The 25,033-nt window shown below is 44.0% G+C and overlaps 1 protein-coding gene across 1 annotated transcript; it reads left to right on the forward strand.

Moving 5' to 3' along the window:
* The first annotated feature begins 2,748 nt into the window (after positions 1 to 2,748).
* Positions 2,749 to 23,625, forward strand: SALL4 (spalt like transcription factor 4). The gene is made up of 4 exons (XM_030533342.1): positions 2,749 to 2,829; positions 18,268 to 20,796; positions 21,472 to 21,779; positions 23,203 to 23,625. The coding sequence occupies exons 1-4, from the start codon at positions 2,760 to 2,762 to the stop codon at positions 23,623 to 23,625; spliced, it is 3,330 nt and encodes a 1,109-aa protein (XP_030389202.1). The 5' UTR covers positions 2,749 to 2,759.
* Positions 23,626 to 25,033: the final 1,408 nt, after the last annotated feature.

Consider the following 25,033-nt stretch of genomic DNA (forward strand, 5'->3'; position numbering starts at 1 on the left):
ATAATTTTTCTTGTATCTTTATATATTGTTTCTTATACATATTGCCTCTCCTTTCTATAAATTGTATGGCATTCATCACCATGGTATCTGAGACCCACATCCTCAAAGGGATTTAGGTACCTTAATTCCTTTGAGAACATTGGCCTGAGCCCCTCACAATCATTAATGGATTTTTATCTTCACAATGTCCCTGCAAGGTAAGGAAGTACCATCCCTGTTTTACAGGTAGGAAACTGAGGCACACAATTGATTAAAGCAGCAAAGAATCCTGTGGCACCTTATAGACTAACAGATGTTTTGAAGCATGAGCTTTCATGGGTAGAAGTGAGTATTCACCCACGAAAGTTCATGCTCCAAAACGTCTGTTAGTCTATAAGGTGCCACAGGATTCTTTGCTGCTTTTACAGATCCAGACTAACACGGCTACCCCTCTGACAATTGATTAAGTGACTTGCCCACTCTCATACTGAAAGTCTATACAATACCAGGAACTGATGCCAGATTGCGTTAGTACTAGTCCAGGGTCCTACCTACTACGTCATCTTTCCACCTCTCAAATTATATAATAAAATGCTTTAAGCAATAACAATATTGTTATTCATCATGGTTATGGAACTCAAAGGGTTCTGAATGCTTTGCAGCCCAAACAGAAAGGCAGGGTCTCTGCCCTGAAGAGTTTATCATCTATTCTAAGCCTTTAGGGCTTGTCTACATCAGAAAGTTGCAGCGCTGGTGAGGGAGTTACAGCGCTGCAACTTAGGAGGTGTACACATCTGCAGGGCACCACCAGCACTGCAACTCCCTGTTTGCAGCGCTGGCCGTACTCCCGTTTTGTCTCGGGTGTAGAGGATCCAGCGCTGGTGATCCAGCGCTGGTAATCAAGTATAGACACTTACCAGCGCTTTTCTTGACCTCCGTGGAATAAGCAGGTATCCCAGCATACCTGAGGAAGCCTCTGGTAATCAAGCCGGTCTCCTTTCCCGGTTTGCTCTCTCGTTCCCCGAACCCCCGAGCAAGCAGGTCTCCTTCCCTGCGGTTTGCAGGGTGGTTCGGGGAACGCGAGAGCAAACCGCGGCGAAGCTGGTCTCCTTTCCCGGTTTGCTCTCTCGTTCCCCGAACCGCCGAGCAAGCAGGTCTCCTTCCCTGCGGTTTGCAGGGTGGTTCGGGGAACGCGAGAGCAAACCGCGGCGAAGCTGGTCTCCTTTCCCGGTTTGCTCTCTCGTTCCCCGAACCGCCGAGCAAGCAGGTCTCCTTCCCTGCGGTTTGCAGGGTGGTTCGGGGAACGCGAGAGCAAACCGCGGCGAAGCTGGTCTCCTTTCCCAGTTTGCTCTCGCGTTCCCCGAACCCCCCTTGAAGCCGCCCAACAGCGCTGCAGTGTGGCCACATCTAACACCACTTGCAGCGCTGGTTGCTGTAAGTGTGGCCACTCTGCAGCGCTGGCCCTATACAGCTGTACTAATACAGCTGTAACAACCAGCGCTGCAAAATTTTAGATGTAGACATGGCCTTAAGTCATGCAAGGAGTTCTGCATCAGAAGCTTCTACACCTCTGCAGATCCCTGCTGCCACTAACAGTGGGGTTCAACCTCCACTCATGAGAACACTTTGTAGGAACAGTAGCTAAGGCTCCAATTTACTTCTATGGGGCTCCAACTAAGAGGTCCAGTCCTGTGACCAAATCCACACATAGGGACATTGACTTCAGTCAGACTCTAAATGGTTCCAGCAGGTCTGCTGGTATGGATCTGTTTGCAAGACCAGTGCCTCTCTTTAGATGTGATGTAATAAGTGGTAGAAATAAACAGTAGGGAGATTATACCTGGGCAACTGCATGTCCTTTGAAAGAGGTTTTTGTTTTTTGTTGGTAGTTTTTCAAATTCCAATTTTTTTTTTAATTTTTGTTACCTACTCTACTTTTTGCAGTATTGAAATTATTTAATAATTATTGTGACTGACCCATTTTTGGTGACCCTCACAGAAGAAAGCAAGTCTTGAATAAGGTATTTGAAAGGAAATAAACCAATGTGCCAGTAGTTTACATACCCAACATTATTCTGTATGCTGGTTTTGCTTTTTTAATCCTCCCCTCCCACGCCTCATACCATCCCTACCATACCATAATATTGTCATCCCATTTATCCAGCTGGGCAATCACGTGATCCTGCTCCTTGCTTTCCCCATCATATCTAATGACAAAAGGAAGAATTAGCCCACCACATTTCATTGTTTCAAGGTTCTGCTTACTTAAAAATAATCTTTAAACCCTGACTAGCCAATAAAAAGGACAGGTGAGATAACAAAGGTTTTGTCCCCCGGATAGCACAGAAAATCAGGCTGCCAGCTTGTTTGTTTACTCTCAAAGATGGATTCATGCTCCTCTTTCGCCCCCCTCCCCTTAAAGGAAATACTGTATGATCCAATCAGGTAGTAGGAAATGATGAGACTGCCTTCCCCCCCGGAGCTGTGGTAGGAGCACACGCTTTTGTCACATGCATGGGACGGAGCAGCGGTGGGAAAACTACAATGCCCAGCGTTCCCTTCTGCTCCCTGATCAATGGACCTTATTTGAATAATCTGTGAGCCCTTGGACTCAGGCCAATCAGCTGTCAGGGACCCATGATAAATCGCAATGCATTATTGATAATCATAATTACTCTGACATGCGCATTCCGCCCAAGGGGGGGTAATTTCCCAACTCTAGGAATTTGTTGTGAAGAAGAAAATAATTGCTACTATTTTGCTCCCGATGCTTGTGCACCATGTCGAGACGCAAGCAGGCGAAACCCCAGCACATCAGCTCCGAGGAGGAGCCCCCAGATGCTGCAAGTGGTAAGGCGCAAAGTAAGAGACGGGAGGCTCGCCAATTACCAACTTTAATTGATGTGCAAAGAAATTAGCCAGGGAATAAGGGGTTTTACGTGGGTGCGTGTGTGGCTTTTTCCGTCCGCCTCCCCCGCACCACTGGACTCGGCTCGAAATCATGACCCCACACTGACCACTCGTTGTTTGCACCATTTATTCCCATAATCTGCCCCCCCTCCCCCCAACCCCTCACTTATCTTCAATCGCTGTTCGACTGATATCGGGCCTGATCCTCCTTTTTCTTCTGGATCGCAACGGGATCTTTTTTTCCCCCCCTTTCCCGTAAAACTGTCCAGTGGCTCTGCCCAGAGCTCCAGCCCCATGGCTGCTCTGTGCTGACCACTCGGCTCGCAGCAGAAATCTCTTCGTGTGTTGCTCTGCCGTCCCCGTCGGGTGTGTGTGAGAGCATTGCCTCCCCATACCCCTTAAAGTTTAACGTGTGCTGGCTCTGGAGGGGGATCCGGGCTCTCTACCTTGTCTCGCGCCAGGGGAGCAAGATGCGATCTGCTACGTGTCTTAGCACAGCCAGTTTTGTTGCAGCCTAATGCAAAGTGAACCCCCAAATCCTACCCAGCCGGAAAGGATTTGGGTGGGGGTGGCGTAGGGGGGAGACAGAGAAAGGAGTTGCAAACCATCTCTTTAGCGCAGGCATGGGGGGAGGCTTTAGTTTTGTTTCTCTGCATCTATTTTTTTTGGTGGGGATTTCTAAAAAAAAACAAACTGCTTTGGCTAGTTTGGTTGGAGATCACAATCGCCCTGGACCTTTTGTAGCCTGACCTCCAGCCATCTTTGATTTCCGACTTCCTAAAATAACTCCGGTGAGCTAATGTGGTGTGTGCGCGCGTGTGTGTGTTGTATTTGGGTGGTGTGGGGCTTTTAATATCGGGAACCACTCTTAGATGCTGTGGAGCTTTGTAGCTTAAAGGGGAAAGAAAAATACATGTGCAGTGAAGTTATCACTGATCTGTGGGAGCAGGATGCGCAGAGGGGGCAATGGTGGTGGGGGGGGAATTGATCCCCTAGTATAAGTGCGATTAGTTTGCCACTAGAAACGAATTGGGCAGCGTTGTAATTTCTGGATCCCGTGTGAAAGTTTAATCGAGACTGTGCAGCATCTTCTCAGATGTTCCCAGGGTTTTTCTGTCGGTGCATCGCTGAACTGAGGAGAACTTAATAGACTACTACATGGGCCGATTCCTTCAATGTTAATTCTCAGTTTAAATTTCAGCCTACACTTTAAAAAAAAAATCGGTGTGGCTGTAATGCCACTCATCCCATAATTTCTATTGACGGACTGGATATTAACCTCTGCAGCTTCTTGGGGTTGATGGTGTTAGAACTGAATTTCCCTGGTTATGCAGATCAATGAATTTCTCTGGTCTCAGTTAGGAATCATCAGTTTCAGTATCCTCCCCAAGAGAGATGAAGGTGGGTTTTGCAAATAGTTCAGATTATTTTGTTGTTGTTAAAGCACCGACTGACTCGAGATATTTGGGGTGGGAGGATCCGCAGAACTTTACTAACCCTAAGCAACCTGGACTCTGTAATTCTGGGGGTCGGTTTGTATGTCTTTAAAAGTCAAATATTCGAAGAGCTCCCAAAATTCAATGCTTGATCACTTTTTTCCCCCATAGGTAAAAATGATCAATAACAATGTGTATATAACAGAAGCCGCCTATTCCCAAACCGCAGGAGATTCGGGATCTTATTCTCTTTCCACCTCCCCCCCTTTCTTTGAGCCGAAATGTCCAATTGTTGGGTCCGGTTAATGGTGACTTAAGAAACAGCAAGCTGGCCAGAAGGCAATAAATCCCATGTTTAATGCATGACTGTTTTCCTTTGTGCATATGGTTAGGCTGGGGGGATGGAGGTGATGTTTCCACATGTAAATCTCTGCCCACTGCTGGAGAGTCACCTCCGGGGGCTGTGCTGAAACAAAAGGGTTAATAACTCTCCTGAAGCTGCAGAGTTACTCCAGAAGGAGTGGGGGAGGGAGAAGAGAGGGATTTTTCTCATCCTTTATAGTAACAGGTATCAGGGTTTGTTTGGCTTTTTTTTTTTTTAATGATTTTGCAAGTTCTGGAAGGACAGCAATTTAAAGCACAATCTTTGGAACCTGCCTGGTGGGTGTGCATGTCTGTCTATTACAGGGGTAGGCAACCTGTGGCACGTGTGCCAAAGGTGGCACACAAGCTGGTTTGTTTTTTTTTCAGTGACACTCACATTTCCCGGGTCCTGACCATTGGTCGGGCAGGCTCTGCATTTTAATTTAATTTTAAATGAAGCTTCTTAAACATTTAAAAAACCTTATTTACTTTGCATACAACAATAGTTTGGTTCTGTGTTATAGACTTATAGAAAGAGAACTTCTAAAAACGATTAAATGTATTACTGGCAGGGAAAACCTTAAATTAGAGTGAGTAAATGAAGATTGGGCACACCACTTCTGAAAGGTTGCTGACCCCTGGGCTATTAAATACCCAAGATTGAGGTGGAGTGTTTCTGTTTCGTTTTGAATCCTTGTAGAGTCCTAACCTTTGTGTTTTGGCTCCCTTACCTCAAGTTCGACGGGCATTTTTTGGGGGAAGGGGTGCTTGGCAATCGGTAACAGACAAAATTAGCCAGAGATCCACAACCTCGCGCATTGCTTGACTTTAATTTATTGGGGAACTTTCTTTGCTTTCTTGCGCCACCCAGGGGTCACTGGCAGTACTAGGCGAGGCGTAAAGAAAACTTGGTACAGTTTCCACAAAGGTCTCTTGAAGTTGGAGGGTAGCTTCCCCTTCGCCCATAGACCCATAACATGTTGCTAAGGGCTGGGAATTACTGCTCCTGCTTTTGAACGACTTGTGGACAGACGGGTTGCCCCCTCCCCCAGTGCCCCGCCCAAACTTTGTATTATTCAGGAGCCCTGCTGGTGAATCTCTGAGCAGATTTCCTTCTCTTCTTAACCTTCCTCTCACCCCCGCAGAATGGGGCTAGTTGGCCGCCCAGCCTGATCCTGAGCCAGAGCTACCTGACTGTTGCTCTTTCTCCACTCCTACAATACTAGCTTGGAACAAAGTGCTAGAAACCGTTGCAGAAATCTCTCCGCTGCTGTTCGTGATAACGATCAGAAAAAGTGGGTGGGAGTTAAACCATCTCTACGAACCCCTTAGGTAAATAAAACAGCCTTGACATGATTTAAAAAAAAAAAATCTGGTCTCAGGATTAACCATAGTTTCTCTCTCTTCAGAATAATCTAGTTATTCTCCGACATAGGTGTGTCCATAAATACCAAGGGATGAAGCTCCATAACAAAGTTAAAATTCCAGCCAGATTGCCTGAGAAATGATCAAATGTATGCATAATTGCAATAATAAAATCAAGCCCTTATCTCTCTCTTTTGCAAGAGAACATTTGCAAAGCGATTTGAGGCCCACCTCTGAGAACAATGCAGTGTGGTAGAAAATGGTTTTGCTAACCTGGTGATCGATTAACAGGTCAAAAAAATCAGCAGGTGGTCACTTGAGAATAATACCACATACTGAAAATTAGCATTTTCACAAAAGGGTTTAAAATGCCCATTGTACTGGATTACAGCCATTGAAGTGTAGGCTTCTTAAAATGCAGTATATGACTCCTAAATTAAAAAAAAAAAATTCCAGGCTAAGAACTGAATTTGTAGACAGTATTTGGGCATCCATTCAAATTGGGACCCCAACAACTGAGTTCTCTAATAAGCATTAAAATATATTTTCTCAGCTCATGCTGCTACCAAGTTGTAGCTTCTCAAAACAATGAGTTGCATGCAGTAAACGGTTGGTTAATGAGCCCTTAAAAATGTGAGCCCGAGTCCAGACCTTCTCGTGCAAACATGATTTAGGCTACAAACGTTGTCCATTGAGTCGGTGTGAGGTGCTCAGAGGCCGGTCAGGTTATATTTGAGGGCAATATTGCATCAACAGTGCGGCCCAACTTGAGAATTGAACACGCCTTCAGTGGCCCGTTGCTGCGGTTTAAATTAACAGCTAGTTAGTGCTGTTTGAATCTGACAAAGCTCGAGGCTGGTTCACTCAACGTGGCTGCACCCAGGGATGACTCTATTCGCTGTGGGGTGTGCTAGTGCTGGCTAATCTTTGCAGAGCTGTACATTGTAGCCATTGGGCGAAGCATGTAAGGCAGGCTGACTGGAAGGGGGAAAATGTCTTGCTTGTTTTTTCCCTTTTACGTAAGTGAAACATTATATTGGTTGTACTGATCAAGTCCTCTTGCTAAACCCTGCAGCATGTGACGTTTTGACAGAGCTGCTGCTCTAACCTTTGCCTCCTCCTGCCTGCTGTGGGTGGTAAGTTGATGTCAAGCTTACAATTAGGACTCTCATGCAATTGACCTTGGCAGCGGGGTTTGCGCCGTTTAGCTTGGTCTTAAACACTGTACTAGTGTTAAGTGTGGTCCAGGGCTGCCTTGTTTATGGGCGAAGGACTTGCTGGTGGAAGTAATTGAGAGCTGAGGAAGAAACCGTGGTGGGTCAGGTAGAGCAAAAGATTTTCCTCCACTCTGAGCGGTTGCAGCCAGGCAGGCTTTATTGGCTTTTGGAGTCTCCTGTTCTGCTCTTTCCACACTGGGAAAATTAAATAACTAGCTGTTGCAGTGACTCTTCCTCTCTGTGTCTGCCTGTCTTAAACTTGGGTTCAGAAACGTTCTTCACTCCACAAACCCAAGAATTTGGGTTTATCTGCAACTTGTAACCAAAAATGTTGGTAGCTTTTGTAGCCTATTTTAACCACTGCACTTTTCGACCTCTGTTTTTATATTAACATAGTTTTGGGGCAGATGGTAACCTACTTATTTACATGTCCTTAGGAAATGATTAATTTTGTTAGTCGTTCTTCCAACCAGCAATAACTAATGAATTTTAGTTGCATGTTTGTTAGTCGCTACTGCTGTTTTACATTGCAAACTGTATGATTATGCTAACAGTGATTACATTGCAATCTGGAGAAAGTAGAAGGGTTTTGTAATTTTTTGATCGAGCTAAACTGCCTTCCCGGCTCCAGAAATGGATATATTGTTTTCAGTGTAATACATGAGTGCCCTCCACTGTTCGGCCTTTTAAGCTCAGTTGTTAATAGCAGCATCAGAACATGTGTTTGCTAAAGCTTTCAGTTTTGAGCCTCAGCAGGTAACTGCAGACATTTTAAAGGGGTTTGTCGTGGCATTCAGCAACTTTGTTTTTAAAGCCCTTTGAAACTACACCAGAAGGTTAATCATGCAAGGACGTGGAATTTAGAGATCTAGTCTTGAAACTTTTAAGAGTTGCTATCTCTGTTTTTACAAAATCCTACTTTTATGTGAGGATAGCTAGAGTCTTAAATTTGTCTAAATGATTTGGAAACTTAAGATTTTTCAAAGCAAGTTTTGTGAAACTTTAATATATTCTGGGTTAACATAAGTACTCTTAAAGGACTGTTGTTAGCAAGGTTAGATTAAAACTTTGGAAGACACTTAGTTTATAGGCTGTGAATTATCATGAGGCAGAACAAGTCTCTTGTCTGCCTATTCTTGGGTAGGAACTGAATTCTGTTGTGATAGATTTAATTACATTGTCTGCCATCCTTATTGGAAACTTCAAATGTTTTAAAATAAAACACCTGCATTTCTTAAAATTGAGAAGAGAGCCAAACTTATTTACTAAAGCAGACGGATCTTGGTAGTTAGCTGTTTTGACATGTTTATTCAATCCTACTTTTTCTTTGCTGTGCTTGTGATTTTTTTTTTTTCCTGATAGGCTTAGAATAGCACACTTTGAGTTTGTTGCAGACATTGCTAGACTTGGGAACAAAGTATCTAGTCTAATTTTTTTTTTAAATGCCAGTTGAGACCTTCAAAACTAGAAATTACTAAACTGATGATTTAAAATTAATCATTTCTGATAGCATGTAAGAAAAGGATGTATGATTATGCTAACAGTGATTATTGGGAAAGTGACTGAGAATAGATAAACTGATCAAATTTCTGTAAAAATGAAGAAACCTTACTGGGTATTTAACTTCAGTTACTGTGAAGTAGACACTTTAAAATGTGTGTGGGTGTTTTTTGTTTTTGTGTCTAGTTTTCATGGTCTCTGACCAACCCAGCCTCCTCATCTCGTTCTTCCTTTCAATAGCTCCCCACTAAATCAAATTAAATCGGGTAAAAGGTGTTGGGTATTTTATTGTCTTTAGGAAGCTTTCTTTTTTTAAAACTTAAATTTGAGTCTAAAGATTTCATCAGACCTTATTGTAAATTACCACCTTATCCTACACAATAGTGGACTCTTTCTCCCCCCCACACCTCCCCATCCATTTGGCAGTGATTGAATCTAAAACCCCTGCTGGGTTTACTGCATTCTTCTAACTTATTGTATAACTAGATGCTGAGAGATAACATTCCTGAAATTCGGAGGGTGGGTGGGTGGGTTGGGGAGAAATAGAAAACAGAGGTTCGATCCCTGTGAAGCATTTTTGAGGGGGTTAACTGCATGAGTAACTGTTCTAACAGAACTCCCTTGCTACTTGACAAATGCTGTTACGCTATTTGGACAGAGTTCTCCACAGATGTAGACATGCATGGGGAGCTTTCTTTGCACAGAAGTAATCTTGCATTTTGTTTTAAGATTTCAGTATGTGTCACTGATAACTGTTTCTAGGGTAGGTAGGTAGAGCAAGGCACATGTTGTTTTGGTAAATGAGGTGGTCTGATTGCAATCACTTGAGTGTTCCTACAAGACAGGGAAGAGGAGGTGGCAGCTAGAAATCAAAACAAGGATCTCTGGTGAATCTTGATTATTTACAAAAAATCAAGATGGTTTCCCCCGTCCCCCCTTGTCTCTGTCTAGGATCTCAAATGTTTGTGGTCGTGGTGGTGTAGCCATGTTGATTCCAGGATAATAGAGAAGATGAGGGAGGTAATATCTTTTATTGGACCAACTTCTGTTGGTGAGAGAGATGTTTCACTCTTCTGTCTTTCTCTGGTCTCAATGCCTATAGTGTTCAACTGTTTTACCACTATTGAATGCACCATTGTCACTGTGTCATCCCAGGATATACAATACTTTCAAAAGAGAAGCCTGGGAGCTTAAATTCATAACTTTGCTAAATATTAAACATTGGACTGAATAGAGACTGGATTGTTGTAATAAACCATAAATCTATAATCCACTAACACCCCACCCTCTTCCTCCCTGTGACTGGAGGGGTGTTTAATGGGTCACTTTACCATAAATAGTCCCTTGAAATGTGTTAACTACTTATGCTAAACAATCTTACACCTTGCATTTAGCAGTGACATTTAGCCTGAGTAAGGGCTTGTGAAAACAACAAGGAGCCTAGTGCTTTCACCCAAATAAATCTGTTAGTCTTCTGCCCAAATAAAGCTTATGGCCAAATAAATCTGTTAGTCTTTAAGGTGCCACAGGCCTCCTTGTTGGTTTTGTGGATACAGACTAACATGGTTATACTTGACACCATGCAAAGTGTTTGGTGAAGACACTATGGGCTAGTCTACACTGGCAACACTGAAGTGCTGCTGCATCAGCGCTTTAACATGGCTTATGTGGTTGCAGTGCTCTTAAAAAAACTACTCTTATGAGGGGCTCTGGGAGCACACAGCTTTACAGCACTGAAACCTGCTGCGCTCAGGGAGGTGTTGTTTTTTTCACACCCCGAGCAAGAAAGTTGCAGTGCTGTAAGTTGCCAGTGTAGACAAGCCCTATTACACTGACCTCCTGTTGGTGCAGTTAATCCACCTCACCTGAGAGGCAGTAGCTATACTGATCGTCTCCTGGCATACAGTAAGTCCCCACTTAGTTATCCTAGTTACGTTGTTTTGTTAGGTTGCTGATCTATTAGAAAACATACTCATTTAAAGTCACGTTATGTTCCATTATAAGATTGTTTGGCTTGCCCTGCTCCCCCTAGCGTTCCAGCCAGGGAGTGGGGTTGGGGTGTGGGGGCTTGCCCTGCTCCCCCTAGCGTTCCAGCCAGGGAGTGGGGTTGGGGCGTGGGGGCTTGCCCTGCTCCCCCTAGCGTTCCAGCCAGGGAGTGGGGTTGGGGCGTGGGGGCTTGCCCTGCTCCCCCTAGCGTTCCAGCCAGGGAGTGGGGTTGGGGCGTGGGGGCTTGCCCTGCTCCCCCTAGCGTTCCAGCCAGGGAGTGGGGTTGGGGCGTGGGGGCTTGCCCTGCTCCCCCTAGTGTTCCAGCCAGGGAGTGGGGTTGGGGCATGGGGGCTTGCCCTGCTCCACCTAGCGTTCCGGCCGGGAACTCCACTTCCTGGCAGGTGCGCTGGGCAGGCAGAATGGGTCAAGCTCTGCTACACCCCTGCCTCAACCAAGCTTCACAAACATCATTGGTGAGTACAGTATTAAATTGTTTAAAATGATTTAAAGTTCGGTACTGTATATGGCCATGTCTACATCTAAAATTTTGCAGCGCTGGTAGTTACAGCTGTATTAGTACAGCTGTATAGGGCCAGCGCTGCAGAGTGGCCACACTTACAGCAACCAGCGCTGCAAGTGGTGTTAGATGTGGCCACACTGCAGCGCTGTTGGGCGGCTTCAAGGGGGGGTTCGGGGAACGGGAGAGCAAACCGGGAAAGGAGACCCGCTTCGCCGCGGTTTGCTCTCGCGTTCCCCGAACCCCCTGCAAACCGCAGGGAAGGAGACCTGCTTGCTCGGGGAACGGGAGAGCAAACCGCGGCGAAGCTGGTCTCCTTTCCCGGTTTGCTCTCGCGTTCCCGGAGCCACCCAGCAAACGGCAGGGAAGGAGACCTGCTTGCTCGGGGTTCCGGGAACGAGAGAGCAAACCGGGAAAGGAGACCCGCTTCGCCGCGGTTTGCTCTCGCGTTCCCGAACCCCCTGCAAACCGCAGGGAAGGAGACCTGCTTGCTCGGGGAACGGGAGAGCAAACCGCGGCGAAGCTGGTCTCCTTTCCCGGTTTGCTCTCGCGTTCCCGGAGCCACCCAGCAAACCGCAGGGAAGGAGACCTGCTTGCTCGGGGCTCCGGGAACTAGAGAGCAAACCGGGAAAGGAGACCCGCTTCGCCGCGGTTTGCTCTCGCGTTCCCGAACCCCCTGCAAACCGCAGGGAAGGAGACCTGCTTGCTCGGGGAACGGGAGAGCAAACCGCGGCGAAGCTGGTCTCCTTTCCCGGTTTGCTCTCTCGTTCCCCGAACCGCCGAGCAAGCGGTTCTCCTTCCCTGCGGTTTGCAGGGTGGCTCCGGGAATGAGAGAGCAAACCGCGGCAAAGCTGGTCTCCTTTCCCGGTTTGCTCTCTCGTTCCCGGAACCCCGAGCAAGCAGGTCTCCTTCCCTGCGGTTTGCAGGGTGGCTCCGGGAATGAGAGAGCAAACCGCGGCAAAGCTGATCTCCTTTCCCGGTTTGCTCTCTCGTTCCCCGAACCGCCGAGCAAGCGGTTACCTGCTTGCTCGGGTTCCGAGAACGAGAGAGCAAACCGGGAAAGGAGATCAGCTTGATTACCAGAGGCTTCCTCCTTTGTATAATACCTTTTGTCTGGTGAAAAAATCTCCCTGGAACCTAACCCTTCCTATTCACATGGATTGGATTGGATTTGTTTAAGCAAAATGTTAAAGTAGCACTTTACAGGAATATAACTACAATATTAGGTGAGGAGTTACTGTAGTGCTGTGTACACTGGGAAGTAGGTTCGTATAACTTGGTTTAGTCTACACTGGCAAGGGAAAGACGTTATGTTGTTCAACAGTGTTGTTTTTTTAAAAAAAAAAAACCTACATACACACCCGAAAGACACAAGTTTCGTTGACAACAAGCACTGCGGTGAACAGCCGGCTCGTTGGGGATGGAAGTATTTTGTCAGTAGGAGAGCTCTCTCCTGCTGATAAACTGCAGGTACGCTGCACTGCACCTTTTTAGCAGCATGGTTGTAGCTGCACAGCCATGTCACTAAAAGGTGCACAGTGTAGACATAGCCTTACGTCTTTCAGGGGGGTAGGGTGTGTTTTTGTTGTGGTTTTTTTTTTTTTTTTTTTTTAATCACACCGCTGTGTGATGTACACCTGGCCTCAAGGCATGTCTACACTGGCAGTTAACAGCGCTGCAACATTCTTGCTTAGGAGTGTGAAAAAACACCCCCCTGAGTGCAAAAATTGCTGCACTATAAAGCACCAATGAAAGCAATGCCCCAGTGCTGGGAACCATGCTCCTTGTGGGGGGGGGGGGGGAGGTTTTTTTTTTTTGTTGTTGTTGTTAAGTGCTGGAAGAGCGCTTGCCCAGCGCTGCACTGTGACCACACAAGGCACGTTAAAGTGCTGCCATGGCAGCGCTTTAGTACTGCCAGTGTAGACTAGCCCAAAGTTTCCCAGATGTGGGGAAGAGCTTTGTGTGCGCTCAAAAGCTGGTCTCTCTGATCAACAGAAGTTGGTTCAAAAAAAGACATGACATCACACAACTTGCCAGTATTGATTCATTTATACTCAACCCTCTGCCTCTGTGAGGCAGAGAAATAGTCTCAGTTTCACAGTTAGGAGGGGATGGGTGGCGGTTGAGGGGGGAGAAGGCTGTGCTTCACTATTTTTCCCAGGGTTAGACAGGAGTCTATACTGAGAATTGAATTCAGATCTTCTGAAACCCAGTGAATGTGAGATTGTCAAAAACAGGGAAACAAATGAACAATATGGGACAACAAGAATATCAGATGGCTACAGGTATCTTTTTCTAAACCAGTAGAGTTAAATCAGTACAACTTTGAGGCCCTTTTGGGGCCGGGTGTGTGTGTGAGGTGTTCTGTTTTTTTGTTTGTTTGGTTTTTTTGAAGGCAGAACAAAAATCTCACTGCCTTAATCCCAAATTTGCAAGTATTTTGACCTGCAACTTTGTGGGTTAGACGTATTGGATGGGAGTGAGTTCGGTCTTGTGACTCTTTGAGCCTTAAAAGTCTTTTGAGTCAGCATGCACCTTAGTTCCAGGCAAAAAACTGTTTTTTTTCTTCTAGTTTTTTTTTAAATTTTTCATTTTTAACAATCTCAATTTTACTCTCCATCATTGATAAGGGTAGAACTAAACGCCCACTTTATGGAGTTCTAAAATTTCCGTGTTTGACCTCAGTCCCTTTCTGTTGACCGAGTCCTGAATCAAGTTGAGTCTCTTATACTATTTTAGGAGACTTCTATTTCTGAGTGAAATTTTTTTCCATGGAAAAATGGGTTTTTGGCTACAGTGGCTTATTCTTATTTTAGAGTGCCGATTGTATGTATTGGGTGCATCACTGAAAGTTGGTCCCTGAGATCTAGCACTTTACCTTTTGCTTAGGGGACTGCCTGGCTATATATCACTAGGCTTAAAAACTGATTTATGAGAGTTGCAGTGTGTGGGGGTGGAGGGGGCGGGATGCTTTGTGTGGTGGTTTGTATTTTTATTTCTTTTTCGGGGGAGGCTCTGTTTTGTGTATTTCAGGGCAGGTCTACACTTAATGCTGCATCAGTGCCGCTGCATTGATGCAATTGTGCGGCTGTACTGTTTAAATGAAGACGCTCCTGTACTAACAGGAACTCTTTCCTTCAGCTTAGTTAATCCATCTTCCGGAGAGGAGTAGCTGTCTAGATCGGGGTAGGCAACCTATGGCGTGCGTGCCGAAGGCGGCACGCAAGCTGATTTTCAGTGGTACTCTCACTGCCCGGGTCCTGGCCGCTGGTGCCGGGGGCTCTGCATTTTAATTTAATTGAAGCTTCTTAAACATTTTTAAAACCTTATTTACTTTACATACAACAATAGTTTACTTATATATTATATAGACTTATAGAAGAGACATTTTAACGTTTTTAGAAGGTATTACTGGCCCACAAAACCTTAAATTAGAGTGAATAAATGAAGGCTCGGCACACCACTTCTGAAAAGTTGCCGACCCCTGGTCTAGATGGAGGATTAGGTTGGTAATAACTGTCACTCAGGGGTGTGGATTTTTCACACCCGTAAGGGACAGTATTATATCAATGTAGGTCTGTAGTATAGACCTGGCCTCGGTGTTTGATGTTCATTTCTGCTAATCAGAAATGTAGGGCTGAAAGGCACCCAAGAGGTCACCTCCTAGTCTATACGCTCCTTCAGCCCCCTTACACTGAGGCGCATATTACTTTAGTTGCTCTTATAATAACTACCAAAACAAGGCCTGTATAAGGCCGACATTATATCTCTCTCCACTATAATGTTGCTGTGAATTTTTCTTAACCTGACCCAGCTTAAGGAAACTCCTTTAAAGCCTTTCATTCTTGGACAACTACAAATTTCAACACTGAACACTTTTTGCATTCTCGTTGCTGAGAAAAGCGTGGTGTGAGAGAGACTGTTACTCGAGCCAAATGTCAAGGTTTGCCATTTCCTCCCCCATGAAATTATTCTGGCCCAAACTATCTACACTCACCTGAGTTGTAGGTGTAAAAATGTCTGTCCATGCAAATCCTTTACTTGCATGCATAAGATGTGCACTGTGCAGCCTAGTAACACATCTCTAATATAGGGGCTGTAATTATTTTGTAGTTAAACCTTTTTAAAGTAAGCTGGAAAATTAAGCTTATCAACAGTCTCTGATAATCATAACCATTTGCTCTATAGTCTAGTTACTAAAATGCAGCATTCAATACTACTGAAATAACTCAGCTCCCTGGGTTATTGGCATTATTGGACCTGATCTTGTGAGGGGCTGAATACCCTGAACTCCCACTGAAGCCATAGTGTCAGGCCTCCACACCATTGACCTATAAAGATGGAACTCAAACAAAGTGCCTCTGTGATCAAAGGGTCACACCATGTGTGGCCAGAGGGCACTTTATAGTTTCCTGGAAGAAGATAGAATGTCTTGAATGCTGTGTGTATAGGTGGTGGCAGGAAAGGGGAACTCGTTAACGAATAAAATAAGGCTGCAGCCTTCTGAGGTGAAAACACAACTGATGGACATATACGATTACTATGAGATCTCTTGTTAAAGTTGGGATAATAAATGTGACATAACTCATCAATGGTGAGTTGATGATGAGTGGCTCCTGGGTGTCCACTGACCTAAGGAGCTTAAGGCTCTAAATCAGGGTCATTTGGATGAGTGTTAACACCTTTTTCAGACCATGGTAAAAATTTCCTCTCAAATCTTTCTGCAGAATTTTTAAAACTCTACGGAGTTTGGAGGGGAGAGGAACCAGAAAAGTCTGGAAAAACAAGACCATGCCTCTTCAGCTTTTGGCACATTGAAGGGGGAAGTGGTTACACTTGGGTTCTTGTCTAATTTACAAAATATAATCTTTCTGCTTCCTGCTCCCCACAGACTGTGTCTGACAGGCGAGTGCTGTTGCGTAAATGCCAAAATGAAGGTAGTTCACAGTAAAATGCTTATCTTGCAACCCACCTTGTACAGAGACAAGGTGGGAAAAGAGCTCTGTCTAGCTCAAAAGCTTGTCTCTTTCACCAACAGAAGTTTGTCCAATAGACGATATTACCTTCCCACTTCGTGTCTCCAATATCCTGGGATCAACGCGGCTACAACTACACTGCATATACCAAATATCCTGAAAGTTGTCGTAAAAGTCAAAAGATTTTGGTGACACTGAACACCCACCTTGTCTTGCCAATGTTCTGAGACCAGCATATTTCCAACAACACTGCAAATCCATCTTAGATTGTCTAGAGTGGGCAACTCACTACAAGTGCTAAATTAACAGTTTTGACACAAGCAATAAATTATTATACTTCCCCTTTCTATTAAGGTTAGGCACCCCTGGCCTACACTCTCTGATCCTCCGACGTCCGAGAGCCAGGTGCACCTGCTCCAGGCTTCTGCGCTGCAGTAGGGTTGTGGGGCTCAGAGCTTCAGTCCTGTGGGAAGTATCTGCTGGTGCTCAGGGTTTCAACAAGAGCAAGGCAGAAGCCCTGAGCTCCAGCAGGTACCTCCTGGAGGGCAGAACCCCTAGCCCCTTCCCCACTGGGCAGAAGCCCCTACCCGAGGCGTAGGCAACCTATGGCATGCATGCCAAAGGCAGCACGTGAGCTGATTTTCAGTGGTGCTCACATTGCCCAGGTCCTGGCCACTGGTCTGGGGGGCTCTGCATTTTAATTTTAAATGAAACTTCTTAAACATTTTAAAAACCTTATTTACTTTACGTACAACAATCATTTAATTATATATTATAAACTTGTAGAAACAGACCTTCTAAAAACGTTAATGTATTACCAGCACGCAAAACCTTAAATCAGAGTGAATAAATGAAGACTCGGCACACCACTTCTGAAAGGTTGCCGACCCCTGCCCTAGCCCCACCACCCCACTGCAGGGCAGAAGCCCAGCGCTTGCCCCCGAGAATGGGAGGGGTGAGTGGGCAGGCTCTGTGAGCCACACTTTAACTATAAAAGAGCCGCAGTTCGGCAACCCCTGATATATGCTGACTGCTGAAATAGTATATTTTTGCATTTATTTTTTTAAGAAAGTCATTATGCTCTTTCTTAGAACAAGAGGAAGCTTTTAAAGTTGTTCCATGTGAATATTAATAATGTAAGGCTTTATTAGCCTTTTCCTTTAAAAGTAGCATTACATTAAACTAGTATTCACACACAGGTTTGTCTTGTTTATACAGTCTGATTTGCTTGAAAGGAAGTGGTTTCAAAAGTCTTATTAGAAGAGCTGTAATCTACTTAACATGGTTAGTTCTTCTTATATATGGACTGTAACACCAGGTTTATTCATTCTATCAACCCTTTTCATAAGATACCTAGTATACTGTAATATGGGAGAATAATTGCAGTTTCATTGTTTCTATCTGCAGTGGTTTTGTGCTTCAATGGAATCTTTACCAAATGGAAAGCAGTTACGATGTGTGTTAACTCTAGTGATTCATAGCTTCATATGGCTTTGCTAGAATTTGGCCATTGACCCTCTAAATAACAACTTAATTATGACTTTTTTTAAATATGAAGTAAACAATCACATATGCCCTCCATCACTGTCTTGCCTTTTGAGTAGTTTAAAAAAGAACTCCTCCAAGCACTTAGTTAGAACACTCATTTCTATTTTTACATGTGTAAAGAGACTTATAGTGAACTAGTTACCTAGTAATTCAAATGGGGGAAAACACCATTCCTCTTTCCCTCACAAGCCTGACAGTAGGAAAGTGTACCACCTTTACAGACAAATGAATAGAGATGTAGGGTGACCTTGAGCAAGCTACAAAGTGAATCAATGCTAGGGATAGGACTCTGGAATCCTGTCTCCAAGGTTTGCATTTGGTCCACGTGTCTAAGACCCCATTATCTTGCATTTATATCTTTCAAATTCTTGGCTTACCTACAGCCTTAACCTGGGGAAAATGTACCCATGTTCTAGATCTATGTATAGATAGGGAATATTTGACTTTTTTCTATTTTTCTCCCACCTTAGGGAGTCCACAAAACGCCCCAGGTGATGGAGATGGTGAAATGAGTTCCAAAAGGTGCCGAACAGAGGAAACCAACATCTGTGAGAAATGTTGTGCAGAGTTCTTTGATCTCTCTGAATTTCTTGAGCATAAGAAAAATTGCACTAAAAATCCACCTGTCCTAATCATGAATGATAGTGAAGGAACAATACCCCCTGAAGACTTCCCTGGAGCCTCTACAGAGAGCTTTCCAAATGATCGACAGGATAGCCAGCCAGCCAAGGACAGTCAGACAAAGAGTTGCACTGGCTCTGTGGAGAAGAGAGAGGGGAAAGTTGATACTGAAGTAGTGGGAGGAATGTATCTAAAAACAGAACCTCCTGTTACTCCTGCAACTCATGGGCTAAGCTATTTACCAAAATCCAAAGTACCAAACACTAATGTGACTTTGCAGACAATACGTGGCACTAAAGTGGCTGTGAATCAGCGTACCTCTGACACCATCTCTTCTTCAGCAGCCAGTTTTAATGCTATTCCAATGATCCTTGAACAGCTTGTGTGCTTGCAGCAGCAGCAACTCCAGCAAATTCAGCTCACAGAGCAAATCCGCATCCAAATTGCCATGATGGCTCCTCATGCCCTACATCCTTCAATAGTAGCTGCTACTGATCCACTAAAAGCTTTGGGTGCTCAGATGTCTCAGCAGCTGTCTGCTGCTGTTGCTTTAATTGGACAAAAAGCTGGAAGCCAAAGCCTATCACTGGAATCCTTGAAGCATGGAAAACTACCTCATTCTAACATAGTCATTCCAACTGCTGGCTCAGTAGCCAGTGGGCTTTCTTCTTCCTTCTCCCTGAAGCCTGAAGCAAACAGAAGCCTCCCAAGTTCTATGTCTCGTTTTCCAAACCCTTTACTACCTCAATCATCTAGCTCGGTCATCTTCCAAAACCCACTCTCTGCAGTTTCTTCAGTGATTGATCCCTCAAAGAAAGGGAAAGGGAAGCCCCCCAATATCAGCGTGTCTGAAAGCAAACCAAATGCTGAAGAACCTTTCTTTAAACATAAGTGCAAGTTCTGCGGCAAGGTCTTCGGCAACGATAGTGCTTTGCAGATACATCTCCGCTCCCACACTGGTGAAAGACCCTACAAGTGTAACATTTGTGGTAACAGATTTACAACCAAAGGAAACCTTAAAGTGCATTTTCAGCGTCATAAAGATAAGTACCCTCACATTAAAATGAATCCCTATCCAGTACCTGAGCATCTGGACAATGTGCCCACTAGCAGTGGAATCCCCTATGGAATGTCTGTACCACTGGATGAGTCTAACCTAATTGTGGACAGTAAGCCTGTTCTGACATCACTGCCTACCTCAGTAGGCACTGGCTTGCCTCAGAATATCTCCAATCTAGCATGCCTCAAGGAGTCTCTTGCCAGCACATTTTCAAGTGACATGCAGCCAAGGCCTTCTCCAGAAAGCGAAGGTGGTTCTTCCTCATCAGGAGCAGCGAGTCATGAGTCGGGAACTGAGCAGCGCCTGAGCTCACCACAAGCTAGCTGCAGTGTGAGTGTCTTCCATGTAAGCAGAGCAAGTGAGCAAGGTTCAGAAACATCTAAGCTACAGCAACTGGTTGAGAATATTGACAAGTCCACCACAGACCCCAATGAGTGCCTCATCTGTCATAGAGTGCTGAGCTGCCAGAGTTCACTCAAAATGCATTACCGTACTCACACTGGAGAGAGGCCATTCAAGTGTAAAATTTGTGGCCGTGCCTTCTCAACAAAAGGTAACCTTAAGACTCATTATGGTGTCCACCGGGCAAACACCCCACTAAAGATGCAACATTCCTGTCCAATTTGTCAGAAGAAGTTTACAAATGCAGTTGTATTGCAGCAGCATATTCGCATGCATATGGGGGGACAAATTCCCAATACACCTATGCCAGAAAACACTTGTGATAATACTGATGTGGATCCTACTGTGACCGAGAAGAATGGAGACCTGACTCGCCCAGGTGAGAACATGGAAAGCATAGAAGACATGGAAGAAGACCTAGACTCTCAGGATGGCCCTAGCAGCTCTTTGAAACCACCAATTCCATATGATGCACAGTCAGAATCTCCAGGCCCAGCATTTTCAGGGATTGCAGCTCTAGAGAACCAAATGAAAATGGTAAATTCAGCTTTGAACTTGCAACGGCAAAGCAGCCTGAAGTCTAGTGACAATGGCTCGGCAGAAAGTGATGGCATGACAAATGATTCTTCCTCTGTGGCAGGTGATCCAGATTATCAAAATGGCAGGAGTCCTGCCGCTTCTGAATCTGCTTCATTCCAGGCATTGTCCCCAACCAATAGCCAATCTGAAAGCATTAGGTCAAAGTCGCCAAGTTTCAACAGTCAGGAAGATGCTGGCATGGGAAATAAAGCTGAGGGCCCTGTAAACCATCTTGCAGAGATGGAAGGGGCTGGCGCTTTGGATCTAACTTATGGCAATATTGGTCGAAAGATCATCAAAGAAGAACCTGGGTTACACTTCCCAAATGGAGAGTATGGTGAGTTATAACCAGTAGCTGCACTCCCCATAACTAATAAATCCCTCTAGAGGGGAGCTCCTCAGAAGACCAGTGGGAGTAAGACACTCATCCTGCTGGTTTGGTTCCTTTTCAAAAGGAACATGGTGCTTGTTGCTCTGCAAGCCACTGAAAATCTCCTTCCTAATTTCAAATTCCCATTTGAAGGTAAAATCATACGCACAGAATGGGCAAGTTTTCAAGTTGTAGCCCTCCTGCTGCCTAGTGATCACACACTCATCCCACTTACTTCAGTGGGAGTTGTGCTCAGTATCTTGCATTTTGTCCTAAAGTTATTAATTAGCTCTCTAAACCAGACACTTCAATGCTGATAAACCATGGAACAGACTGTTCAGCACTAGTATATGAAGTGTAAAGCTAGTATAGCAAATGCTGTGTCCTAGCTTTTTGGTTCAGGGAGAAAGTTGTAAATCCTGAATGCCAAGGAACATATTTGAAGAATCCCAACTCCCTCGTGCCTCAAACAGAGAGACAACCCATTAGCACCTATGTGCCTGCAAATTACAGCCTGCATGTTCACTGAGTGTTGGGTTTATGCACTTTCAAAAATCTGGGCCCAATATCTTGCCTCCAAAGTTTAAACAGAGCTGAAACGTGTAGTCGTGGTAGCCTAATGTGTGTGTTCTTTCTCTTCAGGTCGCAGCAGCATTCATGCTGCTTTTGTCAGGGCACCACCGGCCCTCATAAAAGTGGAGATGTCTAGCGAGCGTCCTATTAATGCTAGCCATTTTATTGGCCCACCAACTTTATCACCTGGTGTTCCCCCTCTCCTGGTGCCACGGCCTAAGCTTTGCCGTCCAGCTAAACAGCACATCTGCACTACATGTGGGAAGAACTTCTCCTCTGCAAGTGCTCTTCAGATTCATGAACGGACCCATACTGGTGAAAAGCCATTTGCATGTACCATCTGTGGGAGAGCCTTTACCACAAAAGGAAACCTGAAGGTAAGCAATTCTTAAAGGGGCTGAGGTATACTGATGCCTGCCTTTGGAATCACCTTCACTAGGAAAGTCTCTTAAACAGCCCCTCTAAAATGTTTCTATTTCTTCTAATATAATCATCCAGACTTTAAAGATGACCACTAATAATTTCTGCTGGCCCTCTGGGTGGTCATTTAAGACTGAGTTTGCTATAGTCTCTCAATATGCAAGGATCATATATTCAACTCTCTCTAGTAGGCCTTGAGATCAGCCTAAATCCACTTAAAAGTTACAGTTTTTCCCCTACATTTTTCTTTTTCTTTTTTTTTTAAACTGCAACTTCTAACTGCTTTGTTTAGCAACCCTACCTCCAAATGCTCCTGAACCATGGTGTGGGTTTGGGATCTGAATTTAGTAGCTGAAGCCCATATCTAGATGATACCTCAGCATGCAGGGAAAAACCCCTGTTTAAAACACCAAAACTGTATTTGATCTGATTCTTTTAAACCCAACACTTTTAAGCAATGATCATTGTTCACCTTACTGGAACATGTTATAGGCTCCACTATTGCTTGGAGCACACTGAGCGTCCCCTGTTGAAGTGACTGTCACTGGAGCAAAGTTGTGCAACAAACAATGTTCAGGGATTTCGGTTAAGCACAAAACATTGCCTATTGTGCTCCTGTTTGTTATCAGATTAATCCATTTGTCTTTTAAGGAACACTTAGCTTCCCCACCCACACTATGGTTTGACACTGTAGAGTTTCAAGACTCTTCCTGTCTAACAGTCTTTGCAGAAGTATTCTATAAGGAGGGGTGAGAGTGGAAAAGGGGAGAGAGAGAAAAGAGATGCTTAAATTTAGAAAATAAAATGAAGACTGGGGTGCGGATAGCTGCTTGTTTGTAGGTGGGTGGTCTTTCGGAAGGTTCTGTGTTTGTACAGTAATATGCTATTTGTGTTTTTCCAACTACATGGGAGTGTGTTAGCTGCCAAAATTCTATTCATGCTAGACTTTTTGTAAAACCATTTCTGAAGTCCCTGCCTTGCCTTAATTCAGCACCACTTGGCAATATTCCCTGTAGCCTATTCTTAAGAACCAATGTATCTTAAATTGTGTAGAGGAAAAAATAAACTTTTCCCATGCACTAAGTAACTGACTACTTCTGTTCTTGCTTTCCCTCTTTTTTTGTTCTACTTCAGGTGAAAGTAAACAAGAACATGTAGGGCATATAAGCCATTCTACAGTAACAAAGATCTAAACAAAGATTTTGCTGTAGTTTGAGTACAAAACTACATAAACGTTCCTCTGAATGTTTGGCTTTACTTTATCTTGAGGCTCAGATACCGTAGTGCTGGTGAGGTATAAGAACTTGGATAGGCTAGAACAGAAGCTCAGAATTATGATAGCTCTCATCTTCTAACTTCTCCTACCCCCTCTTCTGCAAGGTCCATGTTGGAACTCACATGTGGAATAACTCTGCCAGGCGTGGAAGAAGATTATCCATTGATAATCCCATGGCTCTGTTGGGGAATGATCCAAAGAAGGTATCTGAAATGTTTCCAAAGGATATAGTGCCTCCTTCAGTGAACATTGATCCCACAGTGTGGAACCAGTATGCAGCAGTACTCAGCAATGGCTTGGCAATGAAGACTAATGAGATTTCAGTGATCCAGAGTGGTGGCATACCTTCTCTTCCAGTCACCATTGGGGGTGGTTCTGCAATAAATACTACAACAGTCTCCAAGATAGATGGGTCCCAGTCTGGAATTAGCTCAGATATGGAGAAAGCTGGTGGTGCTGCTGCAGACAATGTGCCGAAACACCAGTTCCCTCACTTCATGGAGGAAAACAAAATTGCTGTTAGTTAGAAAAACTCTTTGTGAAGGTGAAATGCAGAAAGATCAAATATATATACAAACATATATATTTTTAAGAGATTCCATCTCAACCTCCTATTTTCCTATTGACATGCAAATGATTTTATGGTTGTCTTTGTAAGAGTTGCCCACAGTACAATCATGATGTTGCTTTGCAAAAGTAGAAATAATAAAAAAAAAAAACCTCTTATTTGGAAAGATGCGGGTCTTGCAAAGTATTCCTTGTTATGTGTGACTTTAACATGTACAGCCTTACAGAAGTTTCACAACTTGAAATTCCAAAGGTTATAACATTTGCCTCTGTTTAAACTGAAATCTTAGGGGGTTTTGAACACACCTACTGTTCATGGAAAAACTTGTATTTACGGATGACATGAAAAAATATTATGCGGGTAAATATTCTAGAATGTCTGCCACCCTTTTAGAAATAGTCTTTGTGTGGTTGTTTTTTTTGTTTTTTTTTAATGTACCTTTTACTGTATGGTTAAAGGATTTTTTTTAATTTGCCTCAGAAGCTGTAAAAAGATATTTTACTGGCTTTTTTCCCTCTTTGATCATTGCTCCTAATCCTTGAATACTCCTGTATTGTTGACTGCTGCTTATTTAATACTACTACTTGGACAGTCCCTTAAGAACCGTGCCAAAACTACTCCTTCCAAAGATGTGCAGTTTCTCCTAAAATGTTATTTGTACCAAGAGCCCTGAAGAAGCATGGGCAGGTATGTATATACTCTTCCCCTCTCCCCCTCCCAGAAAGAGAAGGTCAGGTCTGAAAGCTCTGCAAGGAATCTCAGATGACTGTTGCATCTAGGCATTGGAACTGGTTTCCTTAGCAAGAGAAACTTTTTTTTTTTACTTTTATTTTATTTTATTTTTGTTTAATTTGGGTTATTTAGGAGATCAGTTTGTGTAAACTTGTATTTAAATACAAAAGTACTCACACCTAAGTTTAATGTCTTGTGGGCTTTTTGGATGGCATTCCCACTTTGGTCATTAAGTTTCTTGGTGATTTGTGCACTTGCATTACACCGCAAAACCATGGTGACCCATGTGTATTGTATGAAGGTTATTGAGATAGCCCTCTGGATTCTAAGTTATCTACCTCATTTTTTTCTTTGTAGATGTAGTGTCTATTTTTCTATAAATGACCACTGTAATGAACTGAGATTCAACCAGATGCTTCCATGCACTATATGAAACCAAAACCTGATGTATTAGTGGAAGCACCTGAAGACTTCATGGACTTATTTTTCACTCTGTTACATATATAGATCCAGCAGATGTAAGAAATCTAAAGCTAGATTGGAACCCAATTAAGCATTTGGTATTAAAGGACTGAATGATGGAAAGAAGTCTGATTTCTGACTGCAGGAAATCTGAGTCCAGTCTCAATTGTGGA

The sequence above is a fragment of the Gopherus evgoodei genome, chromosome 14, assembly GCF_007399415.2.
Source record: "Gopherus evgoodei ecotype Sinaloan lineage chromosome 14, rGopEvg1_v1.p, whole genome shotgun sequence".
NCBI lineage: Eukaryota > Metazoa > Chordata > Testudines > Testudinidae > Gopherus > Gopherus evgoodei.

What these genes read in the sequence shown, in the direction of transcription:
- SALL4 (XM_030533342.1), top strand. Translation starts at nt 2,760, where the DNA reads ATGTCGAGACGCAAGCAGGCGAAACCCCAGCACATCAGCTCCGAGGAG. An exon ending in CTTCCCAAATGGAGAGTATG is followed by an intron (nt 20,797 to 21,471) that starts GTGAGTTATAAC and finishes CTTTCTCTTCAG; the next exon opens with GTCGCAGCAGCATTCATGCT. An exon ending in CCACAAAAGGAAACCTGAAG is followed by an intron (nt 21,780 to 23,202) that starts GTAAGCAATTCT and finishes CTCTTCTGCAAG; the next exon opens with GTCCATGTTGGAACTCACAT.